This window comes from Danio rerio, chromosome 18 (genome assembly GCF_052040795.2).
Source record: "Danio rerio strain M-AB ecotype USA chromosome 18, GRCz13ab, whole genome shotgun sequence".
NCBI classification, from domain to species: Eukaryota; Metazoa; Chordata; class Actinopteri; order Cypriniformes; family Danionidae; genus Danio; species Danio rerio.
The window spans coordinates 1920001-1932673 of NC_141038.1; the positions used below are offsets into that span (position 1 = coordinate 1920001).

The window sequence follows — 12673 nt, forward strand, 5'->3', positions numbered from 1 at the left end:
AACGGCTCTCTGGTCGGCGGTGAACTTGCCATTGGCTGGGAAAGAGCATGTGATGTCGGAGGAGTAGCAGTAATATTCACCGCCCATGTCAAACAGACTGAAAAACAGACAGAAACACAACTGTTGTGGAGGACAATCCATCTGCAGCAACCTGACAGCAGATCTAACACACTTCTAATGCTGTGCTTTGAGTTTAATGATTTGGCTGGGTGATAAAATCAAAAACAAATTATCTACATTTTATTTTATTCTATTATTAGCACTATTATGTCGCTGGTTCAAGTCCCGGCAGGGTGAGTTGGCATTTCTGTGTGGAGTTTGCATGTTCTTCCTGTGTTCGCGTGAGTTTCCTCAGGGTGCTCCGGTTTCCCCCACAGTCCAAACACGTGGTACAGGTGAATTGGGTAGGCTAAATTGTCCGTATAGTAAATCAGTGTGAATGAGTGTGTATGAATGTTTCTCAGAGATTGGTTGCAGCTGAAAGGCTGCTTAAAACATGTGCTGAATAAGTTGGTGGTTCATTCTGCTGTGGTGACCCCAGATTAATAAAGTGACTAAGCCGAAAAAAAATGAATGAATCTATTAATATTAATATAATTGTACTACAGTAAGTCTGTAAACTATCATTACCTTCACATGTACTGTAAAAAAATCCTTAACCTCCTAGTGCTTGAGTGTTCACATGCGTGGACAGGTCATTTGAGCTTTTAACTGGCTATTTAAAATACTCTGAATGTTTTATATTTTGTTACTGTTTTGCAGCATATGAAGTGTCCCAAACCCAATTTTTAATTGTTAAAAATAGGGCAAAAATAGTTTTTAACTCTCTGATAGTCAAAGCACGTTCAAAAAAATAAAAATAAAATAAAAATAAATAAATGAATAAATAAATGAATAAATAAATTAATAAATAAATAAATAAATAAATAAATAAATAAATAAATAAATCCATGGTATAAATGTATTAAAACAGTCAGGAAAAAGTGTTTCATGTAAATTGCAACCACAAGTCTACATATATGGACATAATTTTTCACTAAAAGTACATCATATCAAAAGATGATACTTAGATTTTTATACTAATTAGGCTCCAATAAGCCCAAATAGCAAAGAGAAATAAAAAAATGCATGTAAAAAAACATCTTGGGCCTTAAGATGTTAAATTAGCAGTTTTTTCCCCATTTATTCATGCGTTTGAATTGCATTATGAGAACTTGATCTTCCTTGCAACCACTTTTAACCTTAAAGTGGCTTTTATTGACATTTATAATAGTTTGCAATGCTATATAGTCAGTGTTGGTGTTGTATATTACACTACAAACACCTTGTAATAAACTGCTAGTGCATTTTCTGTTAATTTATTTCACTATATTACATTTAACACTACTGAAATGCCACCAAAAGTCACTTTGTTAAACTGTAGAGTTGAATTTTCAACATCAGAAGTGGACAGAGCAGGGGTCCGTTCTTCGTACGTGGATTACTCAGTTAGCTGGATTTGGATATTGACAATTTGACACGATCCAGGATCGTTTCGTTCTTCAAAGCTGATCCGAGAGTTGTTGTCATAGCAACAGTTCTGCTAGGTCAAACCTGATCGGGAGCAGGTTCAAGTCATATAAACAGGATTAGATCGGCTCAGCCTCAGTTCATGCAAAGATAATAAAGTATGTTCCGAATTCTGATATTTTCTTACAGTAGTAGTTACACTTGGGAAAATGGTAAATATTTTTTAATTTATATATAAAGTTATAGTTATTAATAAAATGATTAAAGTTATACATGTTAATAAAACTTATGCAGTCTGCACCCTCGAAATGAAAGTTCAAAGACTGCCACCTGCTGGTGCAAAGAGAAAACTTATTGATATGAACTTTTTAGATCGCTTTAGTACAATAGAGGTTTTTTTTTTTTTTTAAGCAATAATACATTCATGCAGTCATAAACATGTTTTGACAGTTAATATGCCAGTGATTTGATGCTTCACAAAAGTTGCAGACGCCTTTACCAATATGAAAATGCTTTTGTAAACAACCAGTTATTCTTTACACCGATTAATAAAACGGCTACTATTATAAAGAAAATATTTTCTAAACGTAGAACTAAATACACTGATATGCATTGAAATACATGATGAATTCTCTTGACACATGAAAGTGTAAAGCCTGCAGCTCACAACACATGTGGAAGGTTATTGCGTGTCATATTTAACAAGCCGTTTACTGCTAATTTGATGTAATTTTGCTCACATGGATAATTGAATATTAATCAGATGATGTTATTACGCTGCTGTGCCGTCAGCCAATTGCTGCATTGCTGATCATGATTTTGAGGATCGATAGATCTGTCCTTCACAACACACACAGCGATCTCAGATCAGTTTATCGAGACATTATAATCTGATTTGCGAACTTGTTTGAAGAACCAAATTAGCGAGAGATCAGTTATCAAGATGAACAGATCCAGGATCTGCCAAATCATCTTAGATCATTTAAGCGAGGTACGAAGAACGGACCCCAGAGATCAACATCCCATAATGCCAATCACAACCAGAAATAAACCCAAAACACACAAAGTCCAGAGACCGTTCATAAACAGATGTTGGTTACAGTGTATGTATTTCTCTCATAGCGTGCTAGTGTTTATTGTCCAGCAGAGGGCAGTGTGTGTCTACTTATAAAGAGAAGATGAAGCTGAACACCACTGAACAACTCAAATCAACAAGATAACAGAGAGACAGCATGATTTCATCAAATAAACATGACATGCACTCTACACGAGGCTCTTAAACTCACCACATGTCTCCGTCCTGGATGGTTTTGTCATTGGGAGCTCCGGCGTGTCCGTAATGCAGGATGGAGGAGTTGTTCCCACTGCCAGAAATTCACATGTTAAAGCCCTCAAACTTTAATTAAACTCAACTACGTTATCCAGATTCCTTAAGTCTTTAAATGAGCAGTGATGATCAGTAACGTAAGTGTTGAATGAAGCTTTGACCGAGAGCTGAAATTAACATCATACTTCACTTTAAAGTTTAGCCTTGAGTGAATTGAACAGTGTATTCATCTGAATGACCAGAGCTGATGATAAGAGACAGCACCACACGCCACATGTAAGCTATAATTACTGGAAATGTTGTGGGCAGCATGGTGGCTCAGTGGTTAGCACTGTGGCCGCACAGCAGGAAGGTCGCTGGTTTGAGTCCCGGCTGGGTCGGTTGGCATTTCTGTGTGGAGTTTGCATGTTCTCCCCATGTTGGCGTGGGTTTCCTCCGGGTGTTCTGGTTTCCACCACAGTCCAAACACATGCGCTATAAGGGAATTGAAGAACTAAATTTTGTCTACATTAATAGAATTGATTGATACTTATAGATTTAAAGAAGACATTAGATACAATAAATCAATATATATTGGTAAATAAATTAGTAAGGTATGGCAGTAGAGGAGTAGCCTTGGACTGGATAAGCAGTTATTTAATAAACAGGCAACAGTTCATGGAAATTGGCAATCATAAATCTTCATACCTAAATGTTAATTGTGGCATACCACAAGGATCAGTTTTAGGTCCAATATTGTTTATACTTTACATTAATGATACGTGTAAGATGTCAGAGTTGTTTAAGTTTATTTTATTTGCAGATGATTTGAGTATCTTGTTCTGGGGATAATTTACCAAAACTTATGGAGTTGATTAAAACAGAAACTAATAAATTGAAATTGTGGTTTGGCATAAACAAATTGTCATTAAATATAAGTAAAACGGGGTTATGTTATTTGGAAAATTAAAAAGTCGTCATAATATAGATTTAAAAACTGATAGTGAAGTTATAGAAAGAGTATATGCAATTGAATTTCTTGATGTTGTATTGCAGTGGTTCTCAAAATGGGGGTCGGGACCCCCCCGAGGGTCGCGGGACAATGAAGGGGGGGTCACCAGGGGCCTCATGTATAAACGCTGCGTACGCATAAAAACTTTGCGTATGCCAGGTTTCACGCTCAGAATCGCTCACGTTTGGATTTACTAATGATGAACTGAACGTGGGAATGTGCGCAGCTCCACGCCAACTTCATGCCTGGCATACGCACATTTCTTGTGTGTGTCTGTTATACTTCCATTGGCGACTCCTAGAGGCAGTTGTGTTAAATTGCACACTACAAAGTGTCTTTGAGCCGTGCAATGGCAGCTGTATGAGACGGGTTCATCAGCATGTCTAGCAGGTATATAAGGTTGCCATATCATGCAGTTGACCAGCCAAACATTAAAGCACAATTTGCAGCGGTCACCGGTTTTCCCAATGTAATCTGAGTGATCGACTGCACACACATTGCTGCACGCGCATTGCTATAAAGGCACTTCTGAAGATGAATTTGTATATGTGTATCAGAAACATTTCCATTCAATAAATGTGCAAATAAAATAGGATGCACAGACTTATTAATGATTCATTCTTGTCTTCCACATGATGAAGAGTAGGCAAAATCTGAAATACAGCGGGGAAAAAAAAAGAATGAGTTCATCAGACGCTGTATTTGAACTGGATTTGGAGTTCATGCTTGAACGTGTCAAAACATGGTACCATGGGTTATATGAGCTACACCACTCACGCTTTTCAAGACACTGCAAAATTTTACATGTATAAATCATGCTATGTTTTTTATCCACTTTTATCCAGTGCGATCTTCAGACTCAACTGTGTTAACCGCATCAGCTTAACTCTCCCACTCTATTTTTTTCTGTTGTTGTTAATTCCGGAGAACAAACTTGCAAATAACACCGCTTTTCTCCGGTCTACCTCCGAAAGCAGCACCTCCAATTCACATTCTGTTCAAAGTTTCTCTTCTTGCTTGCTTTTGCCATTGCTTTTTCATTGGGTTTTGCCAAAGTAGAGTCATTAGTAGGTCCACACGGAATCTGCGCGTGCAGAATTCCACAGATTTTCCACAGAATTCCGCAGATTTTTAGCCCATCATTAATTCTGTTTATTAACTTTGAGAAAATAAGTGTAAATCGAAATTTATTCAGTTTTAAAATTAATTACAGTAATATTATTGACTAATATGAAAGAGTTTATCAAATTTAAGTACAATGCAGTTTGTACAGTAATATTTTCTGTCTTTCAGTAGATATATTATATGAGACTTGCTTTGTTTACCAAATAAAGTGAATCTAATTGGATTTGCATTTTAAACATTAAATAAACGTAAAAAAAGGTATTATTTTTTATATCCCATATTAAGGTTTTAGTTATGATACTCCCAAAATAATTCCGCAGAAATCCGCGGATTTTTACCAAAATTTTCCACAGAAATAGCAAAAAACATCAGCAGATTCCGTCTGGCCCTAGTCATTTGCATATTCATACGGGGGAGGAGGCAGGGAGGGGTTTTGCGCTCGTGCACGTGCGCTCAGTTTCACGTTCATTCAGAAGTACAAAGAGAATATGCGTTGGATACTGCGTACGCAGTGTTTCATACATCTGATTTTTTTTCTGCGTACGCACATTTACAGCTTTGTGCGTACGCAATGTTTTAGAACGATTTCAATGCAAGTCTTCGTACATGAGGCCCCTGATGATTTCCAAAAATCTATTTATTTTTATTAAACCATAAGAATTAGCATATTTTATCCATAACCTACTGAAGAGAAAAAAATCGTCGTTTATACTTACTATATACTATATAGTTACTATGGTAGCTTATATTTACTAGCTCTATTGGATTGCGACCCCTGGGGTAATTACATTATATTAAAGACACAGCAATAGTGTCAGATGCAGCAGATTGCACCAGGTAAACTTTCTGGCCCATTTACAGCACTGACATACATTCATTTATTTAATGAAGAATTGCATGCAAGGTTTCTGTATTTATAACCATGAGTTGGAAACCGCAAATAAATAATGTGATATCAAAATTAGTCAAAACTGTAGCAATAGTGTATAAAGCAAGACTGATCCTGGATAATAAATCAATGTACAGTATATATTATACAACTGCCGTCTGCAGCACTATGTATTATTTATGGGGTCTATGTTATAAAATGTACATGTACAAGTGGAATCAAACATATAATTTGTCAAAAATGCTAAAAGGATAAAATATGTCTCATGTAAAAAGAAGAGATGAGTAAAAGAAGAAATAAGTTGAAGTAATAGAAGAATGATGTGTGTGGTAATGGGGTGGGAAAATAATAAGCTTGTGCTTCCTGCTCCATCTTTGACTACATTTTGTTAAAGATATTGTATGCATGATATTTCTGTTCGAAAATAAATAAATCAAATCTAATTAAATCAAATTGTCCGCAATGTATGAGTGTGTGTGTGTGTGTGTGTAAATGGGTGTTTTCCAGTACTGAGTTGCAGCTGGAAGGGCATCCACTGTGTAAAACATATGCTGGATAAGTTGGTGGTTCATTCCGCTGTGGTGACTTCTGATAAATAAGAGACTAAGCCGAAGGAAAATGAATGAATGAAAATGTTGTGTGGAAACTGATGTACATGAGGATTTGAGATTTTAGAGCTGCAGTAGAGAGATGGTTTGAGGAGAGAAATTATGTAAATGTGAGCTTATTCTTCATATATAATCATATAAATTATAATATAATAATAAATTATAAATATAATAAATAACATAAATTATAATATAATAATATCTAAAGTTAAATTAAAAGAATAATGTACACACACACACACACACACACACACACACACACACACACACACACACACACACACACACACACACACACACACACACACGCACACAGTTATAATGATTTGCTGTGGTTATTGCAGTGTAAGGTCTGGTGTTGTTTGTGTAATATTCAGTGAGAACATCAGTAATTACCACAGCAGACTCTGAGTGCTGACTGCGCTCTTTCTCTCTCTGTCTGGATAATTTACAAGTTTCCTCGTCTTCTGCACTGGAGTGTGTGTGTTTGTGTACAAGTTTGTGCATGTGTGTGTTTATGGGTCTCTCTGTCTTTCTGTCTGTCTGTCTGTCTGTCTGTCTGTCTGTCTGTCTGTCTGTCTGTCTGTCTGTCTGTGTGTGTGTGTGTGTGTGTGTGTGTGTGTTTTTACCTTCCGCAGATGCAGGTGTATGAGGTGTGCCGCATCCCTCCGCGAGAGTAACAGTAATGCTGGAACAGACTGAAACACACATGTGAAATCAGAAGAACAGATAACACACACTTAATACACTTCACTGAACATCTACACATGGACTTCACCTATACACTACATAACTGCAGGTTAACTGTTTACATATGATACCTTTAATTGTTAAAGCTATTAGTTATTAGATAAAGTTATTAGTAACTAATAAAGTTACGTTACTGTTGCAGTAATGCGCACCTTTTGTAAAACAATAATTATTGAATGCAAATTATATAAACAAGTGAATTTGAACTGAACTGAATGTAGCAGGAGGAAAATGATGCATACTCTTAGTTTGGACCATTAAAACTGAACGCATTGCACATTTAGTTGCATGATGTTTTGAATTATAAATAAATGACCTGAAACATAAGAAGACAATGTAAAATATTATACGTCTAAGTGGCTCAGTGGTTAGCACTGTGGCCTCACAGCAAGAAGGTCGCTGGTTCGAGTCTCAGCTGGGCTAGTTTTCATTTCTGTGTGGAGTTTGCATGTTCTCCCCGTGTTGGCATGGGTTTCCTCCAGGTGCTCCGGTTTCACCCACAGTCCAAACACAGGTGGACTGTGGGGGAATTGATCAACTAAATTGGCCGTAGTGTGTGTGTGTGTGTGTGTGTGAATGAGTGTGTATGGGGTTTTTCAAGTACTGGCTTGCAGCTGGAAGGGCATCCACTGCGTGAAAAACATATGCCTGAATAGTTGGCGGTTCATTCCGCTGTGGGGACTTTTAATAAATAAGGGAATAAGCTGAAGGAAAATGAATGCATGAATGTCTAAAGCAACACTAAAGGTCATTTTCCCACAGTGACCTGCACTAACATTGCAAAGTGCAACATGAAGAGTCTGAAAGATGCCGTCAGTCGATATGAATGAAGAGTGGCGGCCTTAGAAGACCTTGATAACTCCACACATCAACAAAACAGAGATGCACACTGATATAAAGCAGAGACATCTGAGATTTTCATCTGCTGCAAAACATCCTACAGACATGCATTAAAGGAAAACATGAGCTAAATCAAGACCTGAAGATCAGATATTTATGACCACTGAGTGGTACAATATGGTACGGTACGGTACGCTTTTATGGCTGTTTTCACTGTCAAAGGGTACAAAAAAGCAAACTGTACCATACCACTTTTTGGGTATCATTTTGGCCCGTTTCCACTGAGTGGTACAGTACATTATGGTACAGGTCGGTACGGGTCACCTTTACCAGGCTTGCATTTCCACTGCCAAAAGGGTACCAATATTGGGCATGGTGTACAACAGAAAGTTTCAGTCTACGTCATTCTAGCTGGAGGAAATGTCAAAGTAAAGCCGTACGGGTCGCTCACATATTATATGAGAAGCGTTTCACACAAAGCAAAGGCTTTACACACATAAATACTGTATAAATGTTCATTACTATGAACAGGATTTGATTATAACTGCAGATCAATGATGCAGAATAGCCTACGGTAACGTCTGCGATTATATAAAACAAACAAATAAATGCAACATGTATGAACACACTCAGCCCTTTACCGTCCCCGATATGTTACCAATTATAGAAAAACTACACACAGAATACATTTACTCCTTATTTGGCTTCAAAAACAACACACAACATACAGCCCACAGATGCAAAGCTCTCATCTGAATCTTTAATCTTCAGCAGCACATGCAGCCTCTGTTACCATACGCTTACACCGAAAGCGGCGAGAGCGCCAAATTAGCCGGAAGTCATTCATTTTCATTGAGAGCCGGAGACGATAAGCATCTTCGCCGGTGTGGTCATCAAAGAGAGTTGAAATCAAGTCAACTTTATGGCAATGAGCTATGATGCGGTTCAGCGGCAAGCAATCAGAATGAAGACGTCCACTGCTTGAGAGAAGTTCAGAGAACAGACCTGTAAACTTTGGTTCCGACCACAGTTGTTCCCAAGGGTTTGATTATTGCGGTCGCCGGATTTCCAATTATTTTCAATGTTTTCTTACAGGGACATACATTAAACAAGTTACTGGCAAGTTACTGATGTGTATATTTATATCTTTATAAAAGATAATCTCATGCAACAGTACAAAACAGTACTGCTGCTTCAGGATATTTCAGACATGTGGACACATTGGATAATTAAGTGGACCACATCACATGCAACTTAATCTTCCAGTTAAATGAATTTGATAAGAAGTGCGCAACATTTTCACGCTAGAAAGCATGTTTTATGCAGGAATGTAACTGATATGCTGAGACAGCCCCTTTAAATATGTGAACAGTGTCGCAAATTTCGACGCTCTCACCGCCGGAGCTGAAGGCAGACAGCGTTGTCACCAGGGCTGCCAGAGCACAGTTAGAGTGTAATTCCGTCATTCCCAGATCAAAATAGTCCAGAAGGTGATGATATTAGTTAAACATGGCAGTTTGTTTATGGTTTAGGTTGCTGAAAGAATCATTTGCTCCTTTGTTTTATCAGGCTTCTCCTTTGCTTTTTTGCGCATCATTCTCACATTTGTCCGTTTCTGAAAGGATCGGGTATTAGAAGTGCTTCAATAATCACACACACGTTATTATCTTCAGCTCAAGAAGTTCCTTATTTCGAATAAAGACACGCAGCGAGCTCCCTGGAGAAAGCAGAACCACTCGCACTTTTAGACGGGCTCGAAAAACAACAGCAGGACACAGCAGATTTGGTTCTTAACGGCTTTGTGGCTGTTAATCAAGACAACAACAAGGTTTGTTTGAGCTGGGTCGAGCATGGCTTGTTATTATATGTATATATTATTACGGTGTAATGTTTCAGCTGTGTTTTTATAAATGACGCTTCCTTTGTTTCTCCTGCAACCACAGAGCAACAGACTAACAACACTGACTTGCCTGATTACCCTAACTTGCCTAATTAACCTAGTTAAGCCTTTTAAATGTCACTTTAAGCTGAATAGTATCTTGAAATATATCTAGTCAAATATTATGTGCTGTCATCATGGCAAAGATAAAATAAATCAGTTATTAGAGATGAGTTATTAAAATTATTATGTTTAGAAATGTGTTGAAGAATTCTGCTCTCCGTTAAACAGAAATTGGGGAAAAATAGAGTAATAATAATTAATAATAGGGCTAATAACTCTGATGGGCAGCACAGTGGGTAGCACAATCGCCTCACAGCAAGAAGGTTGCTGGTTCGAGCCTAAGCAGGGTCAGTTGGCATTTCTGTGTGGAGTTTGCATGTTCTCCCCGTGTTGGTGTGGGTTTCCAACAAGTGCTCCGGTTTCCCCCACAGTCCAAACACATGCGATATAGTGGAATTAAATCCGCCGCATAAATGATGTGCTGGATAAGTTGGCGGTTCATTCCGCTGTGGCGAACCCCAGTTAATAAAGGGACTAAGCTAAAAAGAAAATGAATATATTAAATATAATTCTGACTTCAACTGTATATAAAACAGATATGCCTGAAGCATGAAACACCCTTCACCCAGTTTGAGAGCAAAGAGGATGAGAATCTGTTTCTGAAAGTGTGTGTGTCTGTGTTTGTCTCAGCTTTAATTAAAGCATCACACGCAGCCATCAGGATGTCGGTGAGAGGGATTGATGCTCCCGCCACATGAAACAAACCATCATGACACATCAGACTATTAGAGGAAGAGCTCTGAATCACACACACACTCTCATCCTCTAATGGAGCGACTCTTGACTCGTCTCTGTTTGGGCTCTTTCTCCTCTGATCAGCACAGATATGCTTTCAAAGGGAAACCAGCCTAGGAGAAGAAAAAGAAATCACGGCATATTCTGAAGTCTGTGCTCTGGTCGCTTCATGTGGCAATGTTTTAATGTAGAGCAAAAGCGTAGAGATGCTATCCTCGAACCTGCTTTATTTTGCATCAATTTATAGTCAGGAAACGATTACAAATTACATCAAAATGTTGAGGGGCCATCAAATGGATGTTTACAATACTGCCGTGGATCTGAAATGTACAACAAAATGTACCGCAAGTAATGCATTTCAGCTTCACAACATTGTAGACAGCGCCCTCTAGTGGATTTTTCATCTGAAACATGCAGAAAAATATACCATAAGTAAGGTATTTTAAATTCGCAAAAATGTAGATGGCGCCCTCTATTGGATTTGACATCTGAAACATACAACAAAACGTAACGCAAAAGTATTTCATATTTGCTAAAATGCAAACAGCACCCACTAGTGGATTTGTTATCTGGAATGTACTACAAAATGTACCGCAAGTAATGCATTTCAGCTTCACAACAATGTAGACAGCACCCTCTAGTGGATTTTTATCTAAAACACGCAGGAAAACGTACCATAAGTAGCGCATTTTAAATTCGCAAAAGTGTAGACAGCGCCCCCTAGTGTATTTGTCATCTGAAACATACAACTAAGCGTAACGCAATCGTATTTCAATCTTTGCTAAAATGAAAACAGCACCCCCTAGTGGATTTGTTATCCGAAATGGACTACAAAATGTACCGTAAATGTATTTCATGTTAAGAAAAATTTAAACAGCGCCCTCTAGTTGACTTGTCATTTGAAATGTGCAGCAAAACATACCCTAAATAACATATTTAGGATTCATAAAAATTTAGACAGCACCCTCTAGCAGATTTGTCATCTGGAATGTACTCCAAAACGTAATGCAAATGTATTTCATATTTGGAAAAATGAAAACAGCACCATCTAGTGGCCTTGTTACTTTAAATGTGCAGCAAAACGTACCCGGAGTAACATATTTCAGATTTGCAAAAATTTAGACAGCGCCCTCTAGTAAATTTCTCCTCTGAAATGTACAACAAAATATACCGTAAATACCATTTTAGATTTACAAAAATGTTGACAGCGCCCTCTAGTGGATTTGCCATCTGAAATGCGCAAAAAATGTAGCCTAAGTAACATTTTGTAAATTTTTAAAAATGCAGACAGCGCCTCTTAGTGGACGTTTTTTTGAAATGTGCAGCCAAATGTACATTTCAGAATAGGAAAAATGTAGACAGCGCCCTCTAGTGGATTTGTTTTCTGACGTAAACAACAAAATGTAACGCAAACGTATTTCATATTTGCAAAAATGAAAACAGAGCCCTCTAGCGGACTTGTCATTTGAAATGTGCAGCAAAACGTACCCGAGCAACATATTTCAGATTCCCAAAAAAATTAGACAGCGCCCTCTAGTGGATTTGTCATCTGAAATGTACTAAAAAATTTAACCTAAGTAATGTATTTGAGCTTCACAAAGATGTAGACAGCACCCTCTAGTGGATTTGTCATCTGAAATGTACTACAAAACGTATAAATAATGTACTAATTAACTAAATACTAAGTAACATATTTTAGACTTTTAAAAATGTAGAAAGCGCCCTCTAGTCAATTTGTCATCTAAAACATACTACAAATAATAACCGTATAAATAATGTATTCCATATTCACAAAAATCCAAACAGCAACTATTTTGCACACTAAAAATTATGTATATAATATGCCATATGACATATAGCCTATATTTCTGAGGTAATCTGCTACGTTTTTTAAATG

The 12673-nt window shown here is 37.5% G+C and overlaps 1 protein-coding gene across 2 annotated transcripts in view; it reads right to left on the reverse strand.

Annotated features, from left to right (window-relative positions):
* Nucleotides 1-12673, reverse strand: part of pepd (peptidase D) — a 99975-nt gene that overhangs the window by 2419 nt on the left and 84883 nt on the right. The window contains exons 1-4 of one of the 2 annotated variants that reach the window (XM_087291661.1): nucleotides 8051-11668; nucleotides 7079-7929; nucleotides 2796-2873; nucleotides 1-97 (exon numbers count right to left, since the gene is read on the reverse strand). The exon at nucleotides 1-97 is cut by the window's left edge and continues 52 nt beyond it. In XM_087291661.1, the coding sequence (XP_087147787.1) occupies nucleotides 1-97; nucleotides 2796-2873; nucleotides 7079-7218 (315 nt within the window). In that variant the 5' untranslated portion in view covers nucleotides 7219-7929; nucleotides 8051-11668. 2 annotated transcript variants of the gene reach the window in all.